A 25933-nucleotide genomic window follows, 5' to 3' on the forward strand; every position below is an offset into this window, starting at 1 on the left:
ACAGATCGAGCAAGGGAGGACGCCCATGCGGGGGTACTAGGCTCAGTACATTCCGGGTCAGAGGCCGGATTATCCTGTGCCGCGGGCATTTCACAGGCAGAGCACAGCGGGGTGGTGTGACCTCGGGGCAGAGAAATCTTGCAGGAGGTGCACACAGCAAAAATAACAGAGTGGGTCTTTCCAGTCCGTTTTTGCCTAGACTGTGACATATTTGCTGTGGAGTGAGCGTACTGGCAGGGGGGAGAGGCAATCCTATTGGGTGCGTCTCACCTAGGATCCGCGGTGGCTTGGCAGGGAGATCCTGAAGCTTTCCTCCTGTCCTGAGCGCTGCGGTGCTGCAGAGCCGCCAGCGCACTTCCTGGTCCAATATGGCCGCCGAGAAGTGAAAAGGGCGCTTCTCGGGAGCGAGAAGCGCCCAGGGAGGGGGCGTGTCGTGGGCGGGCGGCGGCGTGCTTGTAGGCGGGCGCTGTAGTCCGACCCAGGCCTGGGAGCCGCCGAGCCCTCTCAGAAATAAACGCTGCCCAGCGGCTATAGAGCCGCACGCTGTCCCGCGGCTGCAGAGCCACCCGCTGCCCCGCGGCTGCAGAACCGCACGTTGCCCCGCGGCTGCAGAGCCGCACGCTGCCCCGCGGCTGCAGAACCGCACATTGTCCCGCGGCTGCAGGGCCGCATTTAGAAGAAAGTAAGGGGGGGCCCCCTGCTGCCAGCTGGTCGGTCCCCGCACTTACCTTGTGCGATGGGACCGATGCTCCATCCACCTTCACCATGATAGGGAGAGGGTGGAGAGCTACTGCCGCCATGTATCAGCCACTATATCAGTGGTGGTGCAGTGGGCGGCTGCGCGGACGCCCTGTCAATTTGTCCGGCTGTGCCCTGGCTCCAGGAGACTTAGGTGGATGATTAGTCCCCATGGTCGCCTGAGAAGGATGGTAGGAGATCGGGACGCTAGGGAACCGTCGCCACACTGAAAGGTGAGCCAGGGCTGGCATCCATCGTTGCGGGAAAGGATACAGGAGGAACGCTCCGTGTACTTGCCCGTTGTTGGTGCGGGAGAGATCAGAGCTAAAAAATTTGCCTGTCGCTCCCTTCTTTCCATTAAATCAAAAACAAAAAATTGGTGGGGTCCTGAGGACCCAAGTGCCTCCTGAGACACTAAGTAAGAACTGGCTCTGGATTGTCCAGCCTGTGGGTGTATACTGCAGGGGAGGAGTTAATCTTTTGTGTGTGTTTAACTTAGTGTCCTCCTGGTGGCAGCAGCATAACACCCATTCGTCCTGTGTCCCCCAATGATACGTAGGAGAAATCCCTATTTCTCCTTCGCCTCATTGGGGGACACAGGACTGTGGGATGTCCTAAAGCAGTCCCTGGGTGGGAAATTAACTCACCAGTAATAATTTATCCAGATAACTGTTTTCTATAAAAGTGTGCCACCGCCGCTTGAAGAATCCTTCTACCCAGACTTGCATCTGCAGAGATCTGAGAGTGGAGATAATGTTTGACAAAGGCATGCAGACTAGACCAGGTCGCAGCCTTGCAAACCTGTTCTGCTGAGGCCTGGTGCCGAATCGCCCAGGAAGCCCCCACTGCTCTAGTGGAATGAGCCTTGATTCCAGCCGGAACCATCACGCCCTTGGCGCGATAGGCCTCCTGAATAGTTGCCCGTATCCACCTGGCCAGGGTGGATTTCGAGGCCGCACAACCCTTCCTGCAGCCTTCCGGAAGGACAAACAGAGCATCCGTCTGGCGAAAAGGAGCAGTTCGGGAAATGTAACTTCTCTGCGCTCTCACCAGTTCCAACATATGGAGAGCTTTTTCTACACGGTGCGTGGGCGCCGGGCAAAAAGAAGGAAGAACTATATCCTCATTAATGTGGAAAGAGGAAACAACCTTTGGCAAAAAAGAGGGTGCTGGTCTGAGCACTACCTTGTCCTGATGAAAACGTAGAAAGGGGGTACGACAGGAGAGGGCTGCCAGCTCTGATACCCGCCTTATGGAAGTTATGGCCACTAAAAATACGACCATCCAAGAAAGGAATGTTAAGGAAATATCTTGAAGAGGCTCAAAAGGGGCTTCCTGCAATGCCCTGAAGACCAAATTAAGGTCCCAAGCTTCCAAAGGAGTCTTATAAGGAGGGACCTTATGAGAGACTCCCTGAAAAAAAGTCTTGACCTGACGGTTAGTAGCAATCCTGCGCTGAAAAAGGACCGATAAGGCCGAAATCTGCCTCTTAAGAGTACTTGGTGCAAGCCCTGAATCCAGGCCTGCTTGAGGAAAGGCCAGAATGTTTGGGACGGAAAAACGCAGAGGAGGCAGCTCGCGCTCTCTACACCAAGAAAGGAAAACTTTCCAAGTGTGATGGTAGATTCTGGCTGAAACAGTTTTACGTGCACTGATCATGGTATTTGCCACCTCTTGGAAGAACCCTGCCTGAGTTAAAACCCAAGACTCAACGGCCAGGCCGTCAAACATAGGACCCCTGAGTTCTGGTGGTAAATCGGCCCCTGAGATAGAAGGTCTGGACGATCGGGGAGCTGCCATGGAACTCCGGTGGCGCAGTGGTTAGCACAGCAGCCTTGCAGCGCTGGAGTCCTGGGTTCTAATCCCACCTTGGACAACATCTGCAAAGAGTTTGTATGTTCTCTCCGTGTTTGCGTGGGTTTCCTCCGGGCACTCCGGTTTCCTCCCACATTCCAAAGACATACTGATAGGGAATTTAGATTGTGAGCCCCATCGGGGACAGCGATGATGTGTGCAAAACTGTAAAGCGCTGCGGAATATGTTAGCGCTATATAAAAATAAAGATTATTATTATTATTATTATTAACTCCGGCGAGAAGCTGTACTAGATCTGTATACCAGGTCAGTCGTGGCCAATCCGGGGTGATCAGAATAGCAGGTACTCTCTCTGATTTGATTTTCTTGATTACCCTCGGGAGCAGAGCCAGAGGAGGGACCAGATAAGGGAGATGAAATTGGTTCCAAGACAGTACTAGCGCATCCACGGCTATAGCCTGTGGATCCCGGTACCGAGAGACAAATCTGGGTACCTTGGCATTGCCCTTGGACGCCATTAGATCCACGTCCGGAGTCCCCCAAAGATGGCATATCTGCAGAAATACCTCGGGATGGAGAGACCATTCCCCGGATGCTAGACCCTGACGGCTTAGGAAATCTGCCACCCAGTTTTCTTCGCCCGGAATGTGGACTGCCAAAATCACAGTGTGATTTCTCTCTGCCCAGAACAGAATTTGTCTTACTTCCTGCATGGCTGCCTTGCTGCGGGTGCCCCCCTGGTGATTTATGTAGGCCACAGCTGTGGCATTGTCCAATTGAATTCGGACAGGGCGACCCGCCAGAAGATGGTGGAAATGTTGCAAGGCTGGCCGAACTGCCCGAATCTCTAAGAGATTGATGGGGAGATCTGATAACCGAGGAGACCAGCGCCCTTGAGCTGTGTGGAGAAAGAACACTGCTCCCCAACCCAGGCGACTGGCATCTGTTGTAACCACTAGCCAGTTAGTTGGGGGAAAGGGCTTCCCCCTGAGTAGGGATGAGCTGTTCAACCACCAAGAGAGGCTCTGCCTGACCTGGAGAGACAACCGAAAACGGCGGTTGAGGGAGAGTGGATTTCTGTTCCACACTGCTAGGATTGCCTGTTGGAGAGGTCGAAGATGGAGCTGTGCAAATGGTACTGCCTCTATAGTTGCAACCATCTTTCCTAACACCCTCTTGCAGGACCGGATCGAATGAGAGTATGGTTGCTGAAGAATCCTCACTTCCCGCCGAAGGGCTAGGACCTTGTCCTGGGGAGGAATTGATAGGGCTTGAGAGGTGTTGAAGATCATTCCTAGAAATGAGATCCTCCGAGATGGTTGAAGGTATGACTTCCTTAAATTTACTAGCCAACCTAGACGAGAAAGGGTGTCTAGAGTGATGCCGACATTTTCCCTGCAGGATTTAAAAGTCGGCCCTTTGATCAGAAGATCGTCTAAGTATGGCAAGACAACTATGCCTCGGGAGTGTAGAATGGATACCACCGTCGACATGACCTTTGTGAACACCCTGGGAGCGGAGGCTAGCCCGAAGGGTAAAGCCGGGAACTGGAAGTGCAGATTGTTCAAGGCAAACCGGAGAAATCTTTGATGAGGAGGAAAAATGGGAATATGTAGGTAGGCATCCTGAATGTCTATTGAGGCCAAGATCTCTCCCTTTTCCAGTGAGGCGATGACTGACCGGAGCGATTCCATCCAAAAGTGACGAACGCGGACAAACCTGTTTAAGAGCTTTAGATCTAGGATAGGCCTTACTGCTCCGTCCTTTTTGGGAACTACAAAAAGATTGGAATAAAAGCCCTGAAACCTTTCCTCCCTTGGAACAGGAGAAATGACTCCGCTGAGACGAAGGGACTCTATGAAATTGTACAGGTCTTGTCGGAGGGACCTGGGAAGACTGGATGGGAAGAACCGGGGAGGAGGCAGACGGACAAGCTCTATCTTGTAACCTGAAGACATGAGCTCTCCCACCCACCGGTCGTGGACCACTTGAAGCCAGACTTGGTGAAACAAAAGTAGACGTCCGCCTACTCTGTTGGAGGCACTCCGAGGAGGCCTCCAGTCACTTGGCCGAAAACCTTTGAGTCCTAGATACTCTGGATCTAGTTTACTGGGAACGCATTCTTCCTCCCTGGTTGGCCGTATAAGAGAACCGAACGTCTCGGTCCTGATTGGGTCGACCCTGCGCAGCAGAGCCCGATGTTGGGGCCCATCTAGCATTCCGAAAGGGTCTGAAACGGGCCAGAAATTGGTGGCGAAAAGGCTGTCTAATCCTCTGCTGAGGAAGAAACTTACTCTTCCCTCCAGTGTAGTCTGAAATCAGCTGATCCAGCTTTTCTCCGAAGAAGCGACCTCCCTGATACGGTAGGGTTGTAAGCGACTTTTTAGAGGTAGAGTCAGCCTGCCATGTTCTTAACCAGAGAGCCCTTCTAATAGCAACAGCGTTAGCAGCAGCCGAAGAGGCACAATCTGCAGCATCTAAGGATGCATTCATCAGATAACTACCAGCAAGTGCTATCCGAGATGACATTTCCGCCAATTCCGCTGACAAATCCCCTTCTTGAAGAGCCTTTGTTAAAGACTCTGACCAAGACATCATAGCCTTGGCAACCCAAGTTGCCGCAAAAGAAGGAAAAAGAGCCGAACTTGAAGCCTCAAAAACCGAACGAGCCAAGCTCTCTATAAGATGATCCGTAGGATCTTTAATCGCCGATCCATTAGGGAGAGATAGCAACGTGTTAGAGGCTAAACGGGACACCGGAGGATCCACAGCAGGATTTTCTGCCCATTTACTACAAAGCCCAGTAGCAAAGGGATACCTAGCCTTCAGAGCCTTTTGCCCCGAAAAACGCTTGTCCGGGTGCTCCCGGTTACGTTGGATCATGTCCTCAAATTCAGGGCGAGAAGAAAACACCCTATGGGCCCGCTTAAATGAGACCTTATGATCTGAGGAAGAGGCGAGCTCGTCCTCTATCCCCAGGGACTGATTGACAGCCTCAATCAGGCTATCTACCGACTCTTGAAAACCAGGATTTTCAAAATTAAGGGACACTTCTGACTCAATCTGTCAACTTCCCCACTCTCTGCTGGGGAAGGAGAACGTGACACAGACCTCCAGGATGCAGAAGCACCTGAGGGCCTGGGCGACGCTGTGCGAATCTGCTTTCCACGTGTCTGCCTAGTGCGAGCGTGGCCCCTGCAGGCCGAAGGCTCCCGAGGCCCTCTCCGATGCGGATGGACTGCTGGCCATGACTGCCGGGGTCTGAAGGGATTTGATTGCTTCAGTAAGGGATGCCATGGATTGCGTCAAGGACGTAACCCATTCCGGCGGAATCGCCCCAGCCTCAGAGATTGCTGGGGAGCTGGCGGGGGGGGGGGGGGGGGGGGCGCTCCTGGGCGCATTCAGAATCGCAGGCCTCGCAAAGAGGGTCACTCTGGGCACGCGGGAATGAGACATGACAAGCTGCACAACCGGTATATAGGACCGTGTGAGTTTTAACCCTTCTAGACATAGTGATCCGTAAAGCTATACCCAGGGCCTGAGACTGGGAAAAAAAAAATAGTGCTTCTGTCAGCAGGAGGGAGAAGCACTTACCCCAGTCCTGTGTCCCCACGATTACAGCGACGGATCCGAACGCACGATGCGGAGCGAAATGATGCTGCCTTTATCCCCAGACGACTTCAGAGGGCGGAATCACCATGCTGCGATGCGGCCTGTAGTAGGCCTAAAGCCGGGGCCTCAATTTTTTCTCTCCCTGAGAGAGGAAAGGCGGAACCGGAAGTGGACGCGCCGGAGCCTAACAGCGCAGTCTGCTGGGCGGAAGTCCGGGCCATGAGCTACCCGGAAATTGTCCCCACGCCTGCTGGAGACCAGGCAGAGCCTGGGAAGGACCGCGGCTCCGCCGTACAATACCGCAGAGCCGGCCGCCGAGAATAGAAAACAGCGCCGGCGGCACCGCACTGCCGCCTCACCGCACTGCCGACTCATGAAAGAACCGCAACACTGCAGAGCACCTGCTATCCAAGATGCCCGCAGCGCCAGGTAATGCATAGTGCGCCCTGTCAGGCCCTGCCCTCTCCCAGACTAAATACAGCGAGGGGGAGGCAAATGACGGTGCAGGAACCCTATCTCCGTTATCTGCCAGGATAAGGAGAGGGACCGTCCACCACCCCATCTATCACCGCAGCAGAGCAGGGGTGTAGGAATCAGGGGGTCACACGGACATCTAAGGGCACCTGTACAGCCTAGGGTCTAAATACCTTAGGGTGGTCAGGGGCAAGTCCGGTGAAGGATCCCACGTAGCGGGGAAGGATGCGTGGAGAGATCACACGTGCTTGCCCGTTGATGGTTTGGGGAGATCAGACCCTCAAAAGGGTCCATCGCCCCTTCAAACCATAGACGTTGAAAACAGAGTCCAAAGGATCCAGGACCCAGAGATGTGCCTCCTTGAGACACTAAGCATAAAACTGGATTCTTCGGTAGCCAGTGTCAGGGTGTATACGACGGAGGAGGAGCTAAATTTTTTTCACGTTTACTTAGTGTCAGCCTCCTGGCGGCAGAATCATACACCCACAGTCCTGTGTCCCCCAATGAGGCGAAGGAGAAAACCCTTGACTGAGGGGTGTCGAACAGCATGCCTAGAAACACAAGGCGCTGACATGGAACAAAACAGGACTTTTTCCTGTTGACCAGCCACTCGAGCCGGGTCAGATTGTAGAGAACGATGGTCAGACTTTCGTGAGCCTGAGAAAAAGACGGAGCCTTGATGAGGATGTTGTCGAGGTACGGAAAGAGCACCAGACCTCTGATCCTAAAAAAAGGCCATCAACGCTGCCATGATTTTTATGAAGACCCTGGGAGCGGTAGCGAGACCAAAAGGCAGGGAGACAAACTGGAAATGCTCCTCATGTACCGCAAAATATAGGAATCTGATGTCCCGGAAATATGGGAACATGAAGATAGGCGTCCTGAATGTCTATGGAGCACAGAAATTCCTGTGCCTCCATGGAAGCTTTTACTGAACGAAGGGATTCCATCCTGAAATGTCACAGACGAACCCTTTTGATCAGTAACTTGAGATTTAGAATGGGGCGAACCAGGCCATCTTTCTTTGGCACCACAAACAGGTTTGCGTAGAAACCTGTGAACCTCTCTCTTTCTGGAACGGGAACAATTATCCCCGAGCTGAGGAGAGAGGCGATGGCTGCAAAGAAACCCGGGACGAGAGACTGGTCTCTTGGAGGGCGACATTCGAAAAAGCGATCCCGGAGCCGAGAAACTAATTCTATTTTGTATCTGGATGATACAACTTCCCTGACCCATGTGTCCTCCACTGAGGTGAGCCAAACGTCTCTGAAGAAAAGAAGACGGCCCCCTTGCTTAGGAGAAGATTGAGATTGAGATTGACTCTCGTTGAGAGTCATGCCGAGGTAGACCTTCCGGGTCTAGACCTTGTGGATCTTCCCTGGGAGTATCGATAGCACCAGGAAGGGGTGGGTCTAAAGGAAACCTTCTTCCTATCCTGGCGTGCTTGCGGCCTCTGTTGGTGGGAAAAGGAATCTGTAATCGCAAAACAACAAAAAGGGACCGAAACTGCTGCTTCGGAGGAGGACAGCGAGGTTTGGACTACAGAAGAAGTGAACTTGTGCCACCGGTGGTGTCCTTAATTTGATCCAGCCTGGAACTGAATAGGCACGATCCCTGAAAAGGCAGGCTGGTAAGGCTGGACTACTTTGATGACAAGTCCGCCTGCCAGGCATTAACCCCTTCAATTCGCGGCCCTTTTTCGTTTTTGCGTTTTCGTTTTTCACTCCCCTCCTTCCCAGAGCGATAACTTTATTTTTCCGTCAATATGGCCATGTGAGGGCTTATTTTTTGCGGGACGAGTTGTACTTTTGAACAACACCATTGGTTTTACCATGTCTTTTACTAGAAAACGGGAAAAAAATTCCAAGTGCGGTGAAATTGCAAAAAAAGTGCAATCACACACTTGTTTTTAGTTTGGCTTTTTTGCTAGGTTAACTAAATGCTAAAACTAACCTGCCATATGATTCTCTAGGTCATTACGAGTTCATAGACACCTAACATGTCTAGGTTATTTTTTATCCAAGTGGTGAAAAAAAATTCAAAACTTTGCTTTAAAAAAAAAAAAAAAAAAGTGCCATTTTCCGATACCCGTAGCGTCTCCATTTTTCGTGATCTGGGGTAGGGTGAGGGCTTATTTTTTGCGTGCTGAGCTGATGTTTTTAATGATACCATTTCGGCACAGATGCGTTCTTTTGAACGCCCGTTATTGCATTTTAATGCAATGTCGCGGCGACCAAAAAAAACATAATTCTGGCGTTTCGGATTTTTTTCTCGCTACGCTGTTTAGCGATCAGGTTAATGCTTTTTTTTTTAATTGATAGATCGGGCGATTCTGAATGCGGCGATACCAAATATGTGTAGGTTTGATTTTTTTTATTGTTTTATTTAGGATGGGGCGAAAGGGGGGTGATTTAAACTTTTATATTTTTAATATTTTTTTCATATTTTTAAAAACTTTTTTTTTTTACTTGTGCCATGCTTCAATAGCCTCCAAGGGAGGCTAGAAGCTGGCACAACTCGATTGGCTCTGCTACATAGCAGCGATCATCAGATCGCTGCTATGTAGCTGAATTGCAGGTGTGCTAGAGCGCCGACCACAGGGGGGCGCTCACAGCAGGCCGGCATCAGTAATCATAGAGGTCTCAAGGACCTCTATGGTTACCATCCTGATGCATCGCCGACCCCCGATCATGTGACAGGCGTTGACGTCATTTCCGGCCGTCCGGACGGATGCGGTAGTTAAATGCCGCTGCCTGCGATTGACAGCGGCATTTAAAAGGTTAATAGCAGCGGGTGAATAGCGATTTCACCCGCCGCTATTGCGCGCACATGTCAGCTGTACAAAACAGCTGACATGTCGCGACTTTGATGTGGGCTCCCCGCCGGAGCCCACATCAAAGGGGGAGACACGGCATGAGCAGTACATGTACGGCGCATGTCGTGAAAGGGTTAAGCCAAACTGTCTGCCGGATGACAACAACATTGCTGGATGCCTGAGCTGTGCAAGACAGGCATCCAGGGAGGCAGAAACCCAAGTGGAAGCAAAGGCCGGACACCGTGGACACAGCCGCTTCGAAGGCTGACTTCGCAAAGGATTCTATAAGTCTAATATTAGAATCCTTCAGAGATGCTCCACCAGAAAAAGGAAGGACCATGTTGGTAGACAGTCTAGAAACTGGCGGGTCCACAGAGGGTGAAGCAGTGCAGTTGGCGGTGAACTACGGAGTAAAAGGATATAACACGCCAAGACGCTTTCCTCTTTGAAAGCATCTGGTCGGATTCTCTCTCTCCAGAAGCTCCTTGAATACAAAATGAGTGAAGACCTTGGAAGGTGGTTTAGAACGTCTAAATGAAACCGCCTGATCTGTGGGTTCCGTAGAGGAATCTTTGATGCTACAGGTCTGGTTGATTGCTCCAATGAGGCCCTGAACCATATATCTCTCATGTTAGCGATTTGGTCCGAATTCAGCTCCAAAGCATCCTCCAAAGGTGCGTCCGAAAACGCCTCGCCTGACTCGGGAGAGGAGGACCGGGAAGAAACACACCGATGAGACGGACCGTGGGGCAAGATGGAACGGGAAGAGGCATAGGACCGGCACTCCTGTCTGGATCTTTTGAGGCCTATCTTGGCAGGCTCAGACGGGGCTTCCTGTGACCTGCTGGCAACCGCGGAAGGCTGCAGGGGCAACTTATCAAGAACGGATATCAGGGTCTTAGATACCCTGGTGAGAGCCGCCACAGATTGAGATAGAGAGGAAGCCCACCCTGGGATAGGGGCCTCACTCTCACTTGGGACAGGAGGGGGCTAATGAGCGGTGGGTACAGTGGGGTTGCTGCAGTCCTGACAAAGGGGAGAGGACTGACCTGAGGGATGTCTGCATTTACAAGAAGAACACACAAAGTGTCTAACTAAATCAGAGGAAGAGGAGGACCGGAACGTTCTCCCTTGGACATGATGAACAGAAGGTTAGGGGACAGGAGCAGATGAGAGAGTGTCAGTCTGCAGTGCAGAGCTACTCACGAAAGATGTCCTGTAGTTAGCTTCCTGCAGTAGAGGCTGGAAAGGTCGGTAGGGGAAGGCAGGTCCTGTAGGAAATCACCGCTGGGTCCACACGCCGGAAAATCGCGACTGTCGAGACGATGCAGTGGAAAAAAAACACACGCTGAAGAGGAGGGCCGGAAGAGGGAGGGTGGAGTCCACCGCACGATCCAAGAGGAGAAAGATGGCACTGATAGCAGCCCGCGCTGAAACCAGGAGTGGACAGAGCCAACTGTGCAATCCGGGAGGACAAAGATGGCGCCGGTCTCAGTCTGTGCTGAAGCCAGGAGGAGTGGGCAGAGCTATGGAAAGCTGTGACCGCCGGAGCCCAGAAAAAAAAGCGGAGAACGGGGAAACTATGTAAAAGAGATCCAGGGTGAGGCAAGAGCCCTGGACCCCCAAACTGTAAGACAGTGCCTTCCTGGTACAAAAAAAACCCCGAGTCCTACTCTTAGGAGAAGGATTTATAAAGATACTAGCTGAAAGGGGGGCAAATACTCACCTTTCTTCATCTGTATACTTACCTCATCATCCAAGGAATGTAAGGGACGTCCTGAAAAAAAACCTGTTGATGGAAGTCCTCGTCTCCTCAAACCGACAGGCTCTGGTGGGCGAGTGGGTGGGAGACGGGGCTAGGACCGGTCGGTATCTCCTAAACACGCTTCTTTGTTAGGGGTCTTGGTCCTGCCGGCCAGACATATGAGGATACGGGGTAGCAGTACACGCAATAATCAGTCTTTGTGGGAGTACAGCAGTGACCGTTCACACTGTATCCCTACGGATACCTGAAAAGGAACAACGCACACAGAGGTAGATATGGGTCTAATGAAAGACCCGGGTCCACCTCCTACTGACACTAAGATAAACTGAATATCAGAATGCCAGTCGGTGTGGTGTATACTGCAGAGGTGCAGCTAACTTTTTTTGTGCATAATGTCAGCTTCGTAGTGGCAGCAGAATATACCCATGGTTCCTGTGTCCCCAATGAAGCGATAGAGAAATTTATTTTTTTAGGGACTTATCCATATTTGAAGTGCCTTTAAGGGTCCCATATGTTGGGAAACCCCAAAAAGTTATAACATTTTAAAAACAGCACCTCCTGACATATTGGAAACGGCTGTCAGGTAGTTTATTAACTCTTCATGTGATTTTCAGGAATTAATGAAAAGTGGCATAACAGAAATGAAAAAGTGTATTTTTACCACCTAAATCCCTCTAACTTCTAAACAGATTACTACAGCCGACAGACTCTAAGGCCGCTATTTGGTCATGAATTGCCATGGCAAACATCAGGACCACCCAATCATGATCTGAGGGCACCAATTGGGATAAATAGGAAGCCCCCACACTCTGTTAACAATTTATAATGATGTAGTCACTATTGACAGCAGCATCTAAGGGGTTAAACAGATTTGGATGGCGCAAACACTGATACAGCAAGTTAGTAACATCTACTATATAATTGTCTAAGGGTCACTTCCGTCTTTCTGTCTGTCACGGAAATCCCAAGTCGCTGATTGGTCGTGGCTGTTTTGCCGCGATCAATCAGCGAAGGGCACAGTCCGGCGGCAAAATGGCCGCTCCTTATTCCCCACAGTCAGTGCCCGCTCCATACTCCCCTCTCACACAGGGTTAATGGGAGCGTTAGCGGACAGTGTTATGCCGCGGTGTAACGCACTCCGTTAACGCTGCTATTAACCCTGTGTGACCAACTTTGTACTATTGATGCTGCCTATGCAGCATCAATAGTAAAAAGATCTAATGTTAAAAATAATTAAAAAATAAAAAATAGTTATATACTCACCGTCCGTCGGCCCCTCGGATCCAGAACAGGCCTTTACCGCTCCTCGCGACGCTCCGGTGACCGCTCCATGCATTGCGATCTTGCGAGATGATGACGTAGCGGTCTCGCGAGACCGCTACGTCATCATCTCGCAAGACCGCAATGCACTCTTGGGACCGGAGCTTGCGAGGAGCATCGGTAAACGCTTCGCCTGGATCCGGGAGCCAACGGAAGGTGAGTATATAACTTTTTAATTTTAATTCTTTTTTTTTTTTTTTTTTTTTTTTTTTTTAACAGGGATATATGATGCCCACATTGCAATATACTCCGTGGCCTGTGCTATGTACTCCGTGGCCTGTGCTATGTACTCCGTGGCCGGCCGCGATCAGCGACGCGCAGTCTGGCCGTGAATCGGCGCAGGATCTGAACCACGCTTCGCTAATTGGTCGCGGTTGGCCGAATCCTGTGTATTCAATGTATTATTCTAAAATCTTCATAAATAAACTACATACATATTCTAGAAAACCTGATGCGTTAGAATCGGGCTACCATCTAGTAGTAACAGTTACTAAGGTTGAAGGAAGACTTTAAGTCCATCTACATCAACCCAAGTTGTCAGCTATAGTGTACAGCTGACAGCTGCTGGATTGTCACCTGTATGGGGATGCTATTCCCTTATATCTCAGGTTAGTTAAAAGACGTATTGGCTGTCATTAAGGGGTTAAAGAGCCCCATTCTGGTGATCAGTGCAGGTCACAGCGGTTGGACCACCACCAATCAATAAGCTATACACCTATCCTCTGGATATGCGACAATTGTTTCTACCAAACAACTCCCCTTAATATATTCGATCTCTTGCTGTATTTGTTCCCAGCCAAATCTTTCCAAACCAACCTGTACAAGAGGTTAACTGACTGCTGCACAGTTATTGTGACAAACTGGGTAAGAAATTGCACTTTCATTGATACAATGTTGGATATCACAATACTAAAGCAATACCTGAGAAATGGAAACGATTGGTGGGGAAATTACTCAATCTTTGGCAGATCCTGGTCTTTTCTTGTACCAGCATGTCTTTAAGATTACTTTCTCTATACCCGCGTGTGTTCAAGGACTCGATCAGTTCATCCAGCTGATCTACTGTGCTATAGTAGCTCCAGCAGTTTGGCTTGCCTACAGGCTTAGGAAGCTCTACTTTCTCCTCTGCATCTCCCACAGGAGAGTCATGACCGTTCACTGTAGGATTACTTTCAATTTCTCTTTCAGAAAGAGGTTGAGGTTGTAGCATATCCTCCGTTATACCGGTATAATCCTCCTCCACAAAAAGCCCTGGTATAGAGAAGAATGTCCAAAATCGCCTGTACCATCGGTCTCGGCCCAAAGGGATGATGTTGGTGCAGGCAGTGACATGCTGCATCTTCTTCAACAATTCCTGCTCTTTCTTCTCCTGTTTCTGCCTTAGTAGTTCTTCATACACTGCAGTGGGCTCTTTCTTTTCTACTGTATCAGTATTTTTCCCCTTCAGTCCTGAGATGCAAGCAAACAATATACAGTTGGTAATAATTCCAATATGAAGAAAGCAAAGAATAATTACATTTCTCTCCAAATTGATTCTCTCTGTTAGCTTTAGTTGTTCACCATCTTTACAGAACAATGCTGGTGTATAGGGATGGCTGCAAACATTACATGCCTAGAACAGATATAGAGAGCTTTGTTTGGAGGTACATTTTAATAAGATTTTGGGGCAGATTCATCAAGACAGGCATGTGTAAGCTCCTGCTACACCAGTCTTGACAAGTACATGATGCCAGATTCATTAAGAAGTGCACTTAATTTGACGTCTCCAGCGCATCCGTGAAACTTTGTTAAACATATACTACATTAACTAAAGTTCAAAATGCTAAATGTTTATTCTGAGTCTGGATTAAGTATGAAAGTAAGTGAAAGCAGTCACAGGGGAGCGCAGAGGAATCGACCCAGGGAAGGGGAGATAAAGTGGAGTTGTCGAGCACCACCAGCTGAATTCCTCCAAGGGAGGATAAGAGCGTGTGTCAAACAGAAATCAGTCCCAGGAGCGCTGAAGGAAACTCAGACAACATATGTAGTTTACCACAACGCGTTTTGACGGTAAACACCGTCTTCTTCAGGTAGGAGTTTATTAATGGGAACAGGAAGGCAGTATTTAAACAATAGACAGCCAATCACAACGCTGTTCACAGATTTACAAATTTAAAGGAACATTCACATAGAAAAAAAAAAAGAGCAACCACTGATAAATGTAATCACAGATTCAAATATAACATTAAAATCATAAAACAAGAGATCAACCAGTCTCATGGTATGATTAAAAGGCTCCAGTCAAAATATTGGCCCATCCTTAAAGGAGACCCAGTTCTATCCAGACACATCCCCTCAAACCCCAGAACTATATTTCGGAGGAATCGTACACTACGCAACCTCATTGCACCAAGCAACACCACTCTGAGACCAGGTCCTTCAACCTCCTTAGGATCTTTGAACCCTGGCTGTTTTCCGTTTAAAGCCCCAAGATGTCTTTGCTGTACCTCCATCCTTAATGGGGTAACTCATTTTAAATCCAATGTTACAGGCACTTCGTACAAGATTAATTTTCATTTAAATTGCCAATCCACATATGTGGTTTACCTGTTGGAATGTGGGTGCGGCCTGCAATATGTAGGCCGAACCATACAAAATGCACGCCAGACTTAATAAGCATAGCCAAAACATTCGCAATGGCTTTCTCCTGCACAGCCTTTCAAAAAAATTTTTAACAGCGCACCATAAGGATCTTAGAACGCTAAAATTAATTATTATTGATTACATACCTGACTCTGTGGCGGATCGTTTTAATAGTCTTGTGAATCGTGAGAGTTTTTGGATTTTTAAGCTCGGTACATTAGGGGCTTAACTTAATGATTGAGAAAGTAGCTAAATTAGAGTCGTAATTATTGAACACGTAATTTTTTGTCTATATAGGTGTAGATTCATTATAACTTTTATATTATCTGTGATATGGTTTTAATTATATACTATATATAAATAAAAAAAATCTCTTGTTTCATGATTTTAATGTTATATTTGAATCTATGTGATTACATTTATCAGTGGTTGCTCTTTTTTTTTTCTATGTGAATGTTCCTTTAAAATTTGTAAATCTGAACAGCGTTGTGATTGGCTGTCTATTGTTTAAATACTGCCTTCCTGTTCCCATTAATAAACTCCCAACTGAAGAAGACTGTTTACCCTCGAAACGCGTTGTGGTAAACTACATATGTTGGATTAAGTATGGGCATAGATAGAAGAGTAAAATGGATATGAATATTGAATGCTCACACTGCATAGAAACCTACTTCCTGTATAGGAGGATTTATTTATTTTACACACTTATATAGCACCATTAATTCCACAGCACTTTACATACATTATCATCAATGTCCCCATTGGGGCTCACAATCTAGATTCCCTATCAGTATGTCTTTGGAGTGTGGGAGGAAACCCGAGAACTCAGAGGAAACCCACGCAAACATGAGGAGAACAAACACCTTGCAGATGCTGTCCTTGGTGGGATTTGAACTCAAGACCCCAGCGCTGCATTGAGTCCATTTACCTTTTCTTCTCTTGCTGCCAGGTGCCAGCCCTTCATCTTCAGTGGCCAGATCATGGTTTCCCTGTTCTGCATCTTTATTTTCAGTACTTGTGTCCAAATCATCTTGTTCTTCAATTCTATGATTCAAGTGAAACGACCGTAGTGTTAGAAACGTTATGTGATACAAAGAAAACATCAACTACAACATTAGGTGGAACTTCACTACAAGTAGATGCATGAGTTTATTAAATTTGGTTGTGCAATGTTATAAAAAAAATTAAATAAATTATGAAAAAAAACAAAACCTTGGCAATAAAGTGTACTTAAAGTTTGAGAGTTGGGTAAATGTATTAATATATAATAGCCTTGTATGAGATTTTAATAACACCACAGTTTCCCGTTCTGCAAACACAATGTCAGCATAACCAGTAACACCAACCCCATGCTCTAATGACTATAGTCCAGGATTAGAAAAAATATGGTCTATTTAAAAGTCAGCACCACACCTGTGCGCAGGTTGCATGTGGTGTTGCAACTCAGTCACAGTCCCCTAATGAGATCTGAGCTGCAATAAACAATTCATGGACAGGTCTACGTTTTCTTACTGCTGAACAACCCATTTCAAGCTCTGGATTTCTTGGTTTAGTCTAACCTAACTCACTCTAGTTTTAAAGAGGGTTTTCCTGCAACAAACAGTTATTAACCACAAGATAGGTGACATTTTATTTTTGGAAAGACATCCCTTTAAAATGTCCCTCGAATCTCCTACACAGCCCTGTGAGAAGGATAAATGGTTTATAAAGGTACGGCCAAACAGAGCAGGCATGACACAGCTGAAAACCACAGTGGCAATAATCAAGTACTGATTTTTGATCGTTCAACAAGCAATCACTTGATTTTAGCTGCAAAAGTGAAGAGGAGTTAAAACTCAGCCACGTGGTAGTGGCTCAGTGGTTAGCACTGTAGCCTTGTAGTACTAGGGGGCCTTTGTTCAAAGCCCACTGAGGACAACATTGAAGATCCTGCAAAAATGGATCACCTGAAAACAGCCTTAGGCTGTGTGCACACGATCAGGGTTTGCAGCTGAAAAGTTTGAAATGTTGGAGCAAAAAAAAAAAAAAAAAGTTTAAAATACTCCTTTTATTGCATATTTTCCCCCACTCAGAGTGAGTGAAAAGGAGATTTTTGTTTACTTACCGTAAAATCTTTTTCTCCGAGCCACTCATTGGGGGACACAGGACCATGGACCATGCTGCCACTAGGAGGACACTAAGTAGACAGAAAGATTAACTCCTCCTCTGCAGTATACACCCCTTCACTGGATACAATTTCAACCAGTTCGGTAGTAAAGCAGTAGGAGCATGAACAAAGACAACTATGTCAAAACCAAAGAAGTAACAACAAGCCAAAACAGGCTAACAGGGTGGGTGCTGTGTCCCCCAATGAGTGGCTCGGAGAAAAAGATTTTACGGTAAGTAAACAAAAATCTCCTTTTCTCCTACGCCTCATTGGGGGACACAGGACCATGGGACGTACAAAAGCAGTCCCTGGGTGGGGAACAATATGCTAATACCCCATGTACCACTGGCTTACGGCTTAAGGAACTGCCGCTTGCAGAATGCGCCTGCCAAGGGCGACGTCTGCAGAAGAGATAGAATGAATGTGGTAATGCTTGGTAAAAGTGTGCAAACTGGACCACGTCGCAGCCTTGCAGACCTGCTGTGCTGACGCCTGGTGCCGAATGGCCCACGAGGCGCCTACCGACCGAGTAGAATGAGCCTTGATCCCAGCTGGGATAGGAACACCTTTGACACGATAGGATTCTTGAATGGCTGACCGAATCCATTTTGCCAGAGTGGCTTTTGAAGCAGGAGAACCCTTCCTGGGCCCCTCTGGAAGTACGAACAGGACGTCTCGACGTGCGGAAGGGAGCCGTCCTTGAGACGTACCGACGAAGAGCCCTCACCACATCAAGGGTGTGTAGAGCCTTTTCGATGCGATGGACCGGTGCCGGACAGAACGAAGGCAGAACAATTTCCTCATTGAGGTGGAAAGAGGAGACGACCTTGGGCAAAAAGGTGGGAGAGGTCCTCAATACCGCCTTGTCCGGATGAAAAATTAGAAAGGGAGGGCGGCAGGAGAGCGCAGCCAACTCCGAGACCCTTCTGATGGACGTGACAGCTACTAGGAAGACTACCTTCCAAGAAAGGAAGGTCAAGGCAACGTCCTGTAGTGGTTCGAAGGGAGTCTCCTGAAGAGCTCCGAGAACTAAGTTGAGATCCCACGGATCCAAGGGTGACCTGTAGGGAGGCACCACACGGGAAACTCCCTGGAAGAAAGTTTTCACCGGCAACCTATCTGCAATCTTCCGCTGGAAAAGGACAGACAATGCCGAAACCTGACCCTTTAGGGAGCTAAGGGCAAGTCCCGACTCTAGTCCGGACTGAAGAAATTCCAGTATGGAAGGAATAGAAAATACTAGAGGAGATAGTCCCTGTGCATCGCACCATGAGAAAAAAATTCGCCAGGTACGGTGGTAACTACGCATGGAAATAGGTTTCCTAGCTCTGATCATGGTGGAGGACACCCTGGGAGAGAAACCCGCTTGGCCTAGAATCCAGGACTCAATGGCCAGGCCGTCAAAGACAGGGCCCTTGAGTTCTGGTGGTAAATCGGGCCCTGTGAAAGAAGATCCGCGCGATCTGGAAGACGCCAGGGGACGTCGGCTACCAGCTGAACCAGTTCGGCGTACCATGCCCGACGCGGCCAGTCTGGCGCGACGAGAATCACTGGTACTCCCTCTGCCCTGATCTTTTTGATGACCCTCGGTAGTAGGGGAAGAGGAGGAAAAATGTACGGGAGGCGGAATTGGCGCCAAGGCAGGACCAGGGCGTCTACTCCGAGGGCCCGTGGGTCGAGGGACCGAGCAAGGAACTGAGGAACCTTGTTGTTCATCCTGGAAGCCATGAGATCCACATCCGGGGTCCCCCAGCGATGGCAAATCTGCTGGAAGACCTCCGGGTGGAGGGTCCATTCTCCGGAGGCGATGCCCTGGCGGCTGAGGAAATCCGCCGCCCAATTTTCCACACCTGGAATGTGGATCGCCGAGATGGGCGAATGGTTCGACTCCGCCCAATGGAGGATGTGAGACACCTCGAGCATGGCCGTCCTGCTGCGAGTTCCGCCCTGACGGTTGATGTATGCCACGGCCGTGGCGTTGTCGGACTGGATTCTGACTGGATGACCTGCCAGAAGTCGGTGGAAGTGGAACAATGCTAGCCTGATAGCTCGAATCTCGAGGATATTGATGGCAAGGCGAGACTCTTGAATGGACCACCGCCCCTGGGCTGTGTGATGGTTGAAGACCGCTCCCCAGCCTATGAGACTGGCATCGGTGGTCACCACCAGCCACCGTACTGGGAGAAACGACCTTCCCTGGGTTAGGGAGGACTTCAGCGTCCACCACCTGAGGGTCTTCCTGACCCGAGGGAACAGGATGAATCGGCGATCGAGGGAGGACGGGTTGCCGTCCCAAGCCGACAGTAGCGCATGCTGCAGGGGACGGAGGTGAAACTGCGCAAATGGGACCGCTTCCATGGCCGCTACCATCTGCCCGAGGACTCGCATGCTGGCGCGAATGGAGTGGGATACTGGACGAGAAAGACGCTGGGCTCCCTGCTGCAAGGCCAAAGCCTTGTCTTGAGGGAGTATGACCAGACCGCGGGAAGTGTCCAGTATCATCCCCAGGAAGGAGATTTGTTGAGACGGGATTGGAAAAGATTTTTCGAAGTTTATCTTCCATCCCAGGCGAGAAAGAGTATCCACCGTGAGAACGACGGACTCTACGCACGCTGGGTAGGAAGGACCCTTTATCGGCAGGTCGTCCAAGTACGGAATTACCACCACTCCCCTGGAATGAAGAATGGCCATGGCAGCCGCCATGACCTTCGTGAAAACTCTGGGAGCGGTGGCGAGACCGAAGGGCAAGGCCACAAATTGGAAGTGTTCCCCGCAAAAGGCGAAGCGAAGGAACTGCTGATGCGGAGGGAAGATAGGTATGTGCAGGTAGGCATCCTTGATGTCTATGGATGCCAGGAATTCTCCCTTTTCCATAGACGCGACCACAGAACGGAGGGATTCCATCCTGAAGTGTCGGATCTTTATGAATCTGTTTAGTAGCTTCAGGGCTAGGATCGGACGTAGTGATCCGTCCTTCTTTGGGACCACGAACAGATTCGAATAGAAACCCTTGAATCTTTGTTCTAGGGGGACCGGAATGATGACTCCGTCCTTTTGTAGTGCCCGTATTGCCTGGAGAAACGCTGTGGCCTTTGACCTTTGAGGGCAAGACTGGAAGAAGCGTGTAGGGGGAGGGGGAAAATTCTATTTTGTATCCGGTGGACACCAGTTCTCTGACCCACTCGTCGGAAAGGACTGAGAGCCAGGCTTGACGGAACAAGAGCAGCCGTCCGCCTACTTTGTTGGAGTCCACCGGATGATGCAAGGAGTCATTGGGCGGAGGATCCATGGGATGCGGATCCCTTAGACCTGGGAGGTTTAGGCCTGGGTCTCCAGTTACGATTAGGTCTGTAAGAGACCTGGGCGCCTCGGCCACCGCGCGAACCTCATCCTGATGCGGGGGTAGAGGATGTAGAAGACCAGTTGGTATTGGACCGAAAAGGCCGAAATGGAGGTTGCTGCTGGTACCGAAAGGACCGGGTAGGCTTTTGCTGGGGGAGAAATTTACTTTTCCCTCCGGTAGCATCCGAGATCATTTGGTCCAATTTTTCTCCAAATAACCGACCGGCCTGGTAAGGCAGGGCTGTTAGAGAACGTTTAGAAGCCGAATCTGCTCGCCAATCCCTGAGCCACAGGGCTCTCCTGATGGAAATTGCATTGGCGGCTGCCTGTGCAGCGCAATTGGCTGCGTCCATAGAGGCGTTGACTATGAAGTCTCCGGCCTGCGCTATCTGGTTAACCAGTATGCTGGCTTCTGGAGGTAAATCACTGGTGTTAGAAGAAAGAGTCTCGGTCCAAGAGACCATAGCCTTAGCCACCCAAGAGGTGGCGAAGGATGGGAAGAGAGACGCTCCTGTGGCCTCGAAGGCGGAACGAGCCAGATAATCAATCTGGCGATCGGAGGGATTCTTAACGGAGGAACCGTCCGAAAGAGACAGGATGGTCTTGGACGCGAGGTGTGACACAGGAGGGTCCACCGAGGGCGACTGCAGCCAGTCTTTGACTAATTCCCGAGAAAAAGGGTATTTGGCCTCGATGGACTTTTGTCCTATGAAGCGTTTATCTGGGCGATCCCTATGTTTTTGTACAATCTCCTTAAAGTGAGGGTGAATGACAAAAACCTTTTTAACACGTTTAGATTTCTTGAAAGACACCACATGTTCGGGTTCCGATGCGGAGTCCTCAGTCACCTTCAGAGTCTGGTTTACCGCCTCAATGAGAGAGTCGAGAGACTCTTGGGAGGAAGGGGGGTCCTGAACGTAGGAAATGTCGGACTCATTCAGAGTCATCCGAGTTTGGGGAAGGGGACCTGGAATCAGAGCCTGCAGGTACTGAAGGGCCCGCTAGCTCATGGTCAGGGGATGAAACGTGAACACGTTTTCTGGAGCCCCGGGTAGAAAGTGACCGGGTACGCCCCCTGCTGGAAGAAGAATCCATACCGTCATCTGAATCCTCCACGGTCCGACCTGGAGGGGGGCCCCGGAGGGAGTTAATTGCCCTGGTTAGGGAAGCCACAGATCGTGACAGAGAGATTGCCCACTCAGGGGGGCTAGGCTCTACCAGGTCGACGGCTGCGGCATCGGCGACGGTACCGGCGTCGGCAAGGGGCGGCTGCACAGAGGGCGAGACGCAATCTGCACACAAGGGGCTAGTGTGGGCTCGGGGCAGGGCCGCATTGCAAGTGGCACATACAGTGAAAAACACTGTGTGCTTCTTGTTACCCTTTTTTGTCTCCTTGGATTGAGACATAGTGCCTTAGGGACAGAGCGGGCAGTATACGCAGGGAAGGGGTTAAGCTTTCTTGAAACAGCTTACCCACGGTCCTGTCTGTGTCCCCAGAGAGAGATATGGCGGTTCTTTGTCCAGGAGTTCTCCTTGGAGCGCTGTAGAAGCGTGGACTCCGTGCAGGGAGAGAGGAAATATGGCCCCCGAGATTTGGAGGGCGCCTCGTCCCAGACGAGAAGCGCCGATGTAGGGGGCGGAGCTACGGCCGAGGGAGGAGATGTTTCCCACTGCGGCCTACTCCGGCTGAAGAAGCCGGGGACTAAATTTTTTGGGGCCTGCCGACGATGTGCGGCGACGGAGCGCCGCCGAGCACCAACGACCCCCGGTCGGCGGTGCCTCTCCCTGGGGACCCGGACCGCATTGCTGCCGCTAAGGTGGAGCAGGGGAGAGTCCCCTGAAGGTACTTACAGCCGCCATTGTCCCGGTTCTCACAGGTCTGCAGGCGCTTCTGTGAGAATGCAAACTCAATCCATGTACCCTGGATGGGAATGGAGAGGCCCCTGATGCATCACGCTGCTGTAGCAGAAGGGGGCTGCGGCACAACATCCCCTCCGGACTGCATTCTTCTCCAGATCACATTGCTGTAATGCAGGGTCCTGGAGGGGGTTGGGGGAAATCGGGACCAAATAGGAACCGTTGCCCTGGCGCAAACTTTTCGTGCGCCATACGTCGCAGGAGAGGGACGGGGAGGTATACTCGCCGTGCTCGCCTGTTGTTGGTTCGGGGGAGAGCGGACCCTATGAAAAAAAGGACCCGTCGCCCCCTTCACTCCGTTAACTAAAAAATTAAAAATTTACATAAAATTAAAAAATCAAAAATTAAATTAAAGTTGGGGTCTGGGAAAAAAGACCCAAGTGCCTCGTAAGACACTAAGCAAGAACTGGTTGAAATTGTATCCAGTGAAGGGGTGTATACTGCAGAGGAGGAGTTAATCTTTCTGTCTACTTAGTGTCCTCCTAGTGGCAGCAGCATAACACCCATGGTCCATGGTCCTGTGTCCCCCAATGAGGCGTAGGAGAAATACACTGCAAAAATTGACATGCCGAGTATCTGAATCTGATGCTAATCTGCAAGGAAAAAAAATAAGCAACATGTGCATAAGATTTCATAAATTTGTAAAAACATTGTGGATTTCCCAACACTGAATCAGTGTGTAAAAAAAAATGCAACATGTGCACATAGCCTAACAATTTTCGGTGAACTGAACTGATCTAAGCATTAATGTTACTTACCCGGCACTCTTAGTTGAAGTGTTGTTCTCATCTTCTCTCAGTTTATCTTCTTTGTTTTTCATCTTCAGCTCTTGCTCTTTCAGTTTCTCCTCTTTCCGTTTTCGAATTCTAAAAGTTGAGGTTTCATTAGCTTATACTTAAGCCTTCCATACACATCAATAATAATAATAATAAAATAAAAAAACAAAACCTGAAATTATCGAAATTTTACCCAATACCAAACCCCATGCAGCAGTAAGAAACCTGTTATTCCAGGAGACCACCTAAGGCAACTTTATCAGGACCCAAATAAGCAAACACACTAGGGATTGCTAGAGTGAAAAACAAAAACACCTGTCCTACGATGATCTAAAATATCTTGAGGTCCAAGAAACCACCTTCGTCCGAACGTATTTTTGGATAATCAGGAATTCTGTGAGATTATTTATTGTGAATTTTCTGCAGTCATTGGTGAGCAAACCCCAGACTATTGAATCTATCACAACAATGAAGATCTGATTGAGGACCTTATTGAGGTCCCCATCAACAGCATCTGACTTATCTACGCTCAAATTACAACCTGCTATCCAATCCCTCAAAAAGAAAGAATTAGTCCCTTAGTGACCACCATTCAGGCCATATTCACACGTTCAGTATTTGTTGAGTATTTTAAGGTACCGTCACACTCAGCGACGCTGCAGCGATATTGACAACGAGCCGATCGCTGCAGCGTCGCTGTTTAGGTCGCTGTAGAGACGTCAAACACAGCAGCTCCAGAACGATGCAGGAGCGATCCTGTGACGTAGCTCCATGTAAAACATTGCTGGCATCGTTGCTTTTGATGTCAAACATGACGATACACGCCGATCTGACGACCAAATAAAGTTCTGGACTTCTAGCTCCGACCAACGATATCACAGCGGGATCCAGATCGCTGCTGCGTGTCAAACACAACGAGATCGCTATCCAGGATGCTGCAACATCACGGATCGTTGTCGTTCTCGTTGGAAAGTTACTGAGTGTGACGGTACCTTTACCTCAGTATTTGTATACCTTTACCTCAGTATTTGTAAGCCAAAACCAGGAGTGGGTGATACATACAGAAGTGGTGAGGTGTTTCTATTATATTTTTCCTGTGATTGATTCTCTCCCGATTTTGGCTTGCAAATACTGTGATAAAACATTGAACATGTGCATGGGGCCTAAGACGTACGACTGACTTAAGATATGAACGTGAACAGCATTCCCCAATGGTAGAAAATGCAGCAGCTGTAGGCTGTACACTACAGCTGACACCTGCTGCATCAGCCAAGATTTATGTTTAACCCCTTGTATTATGCTGTCAATAGTGACCAGGGCATCTAGATGGTCAACAAGTGTGGGGGCTCTCTCTTTAGCCACTTCACTCCAATCCGGTTTTCACTTTCATGACCAAATTTTGCAATTCTGACCAGTGTCACTTCATAAATTGGTAATAACTGGAACACCAACGGATCCGAATGATTCTGAGATTTTTTGTTGCAACATTGTACTTCATCATAGTCGTAAATTTATTTGATCTGACTTGCATCTGGGGAAAAAAAATTGGAAATTTGGCGAAAATTTGGAAATTTTTAGTTGTTAAATCAGAGTTGTGTCACAAAATAGTTAGCATTTCCTACATGTCTACATTACATCAGCACCATTTTTTAAACTATTTTTTGTTAGGGAATTTAAGGGTTAAAAGTTGACCAGTGATTTTTTACATGACATTTTGAGGTGTGTGTGTGTGTGTGTGTGTGTGTGTGTGTGGGGGGGGGGGGGTTTGGGGGGCACTTGGTGTTATATAACAGAAAATACCCAAAAGTGACACCATTCTAAAATCTGCACCTCTCATGGTACTCAGAACCACATTCAAGAAGTGTAAAAAAGGAAAAAAAAATTAACATTTAACTGTCAGACAAATGTCACATTGTACCCTTTTTTTTTTTTTCTTTTATTTACAAGAGTACCAGGAGAAAATGAACCCCAAAATCGGTTGTGTAATTTCTTTTGAGTACACAGATTGCCCTTAAGTGGGGGAAAAACTACTGTTTGGGCAGACGGCAGGCTTCAAAAAGGACGGAGTGACATTATGGAATGCAGACTGTGGACCCCCGTACGAAAAGTGACCATATTTTGGAAACTAGACCTCTGCAGAAGTTTATCTAATCTAAACGTGTGGGGAGCACCTTGAACCCACAGGTGCTTCACATAACCTTTCGTTGATCTGCAAATATGAAAGAAAAAAAAAACCTTTCCCACAAAAGTTGTTTTAGCTCCAAAAGTTTTCATTTTCACAAGGATCGCAGGAGACCAGATGGCATCCACAGTGCCTCCCTCTGCCTCACTATAGAGAATCTTCCTTTGGGGATTATGTCAATCACTTATTTCAGAGATTTACACAGAAACCCTGCTGTAAGCGCTCAGCACAGGATAAATATGAGCGGAGCATTATTTACTGCGATCTTTGAACAAATCAATAGCAGGTGGTGAATTCGTTTTATTTTTAACGCCGTTCCTCATGCGGTATAAGTGATTAGATTACTTTATTCTTCGGGTTACCGTGATACTTATATTGTGTTTTTATGTTTGGCTGCAGTCACACACAC

The 25933-nt window shown here is 48.8% G+C and overlaps 1 protein-coding gene across 1 annotated transcript in view; it reads right to left on the reverse strand.

The window, feature by feature from the left end:
- BAZ1A (bromodomain adjacent to zinc finger domain 1A) overlaps positions 1 to 25933 on the reverse strand; it is a 152307-nt gene that overhangs the window by 51572 nt on the left and 74802 nt on the right. The window contains exons 16-18 of the mRNA XM_077262762.1: positions 23325 to 23432; positions 16090 to 16205; positions 13461 to 13988 (exon numbers count right to left, since the gene is read on the reverse strand). Coding sequence (XP_077118877.1) covers positions 13461 to 13988; positions 16090 to 16205; positions 23325 to 23432 — 752 coding nt within the window. The remainder of the gene's footprint in view (positions 1 to 13460; positions 13989 to 16089; positions 16206 to 23324; positions 23433 to 25933) is intronic.

The sequence above is a fragment of the Ranitomeya variabilis genome, chromosome 1 (genome assembly GCF_051348905.1).
Source record: "Ranitomeya variabilis isolate aRanVar5 chromosome 1, aRanVar5.hap1, whole genome shotgun sequence".
Classification (NCBI taxonomy): Eukaryota; Metazoa; Chordata; class Amphibia; order Anura; family Dendrobatidae; genus Ranitomeya; species Ranitomeya variabilis.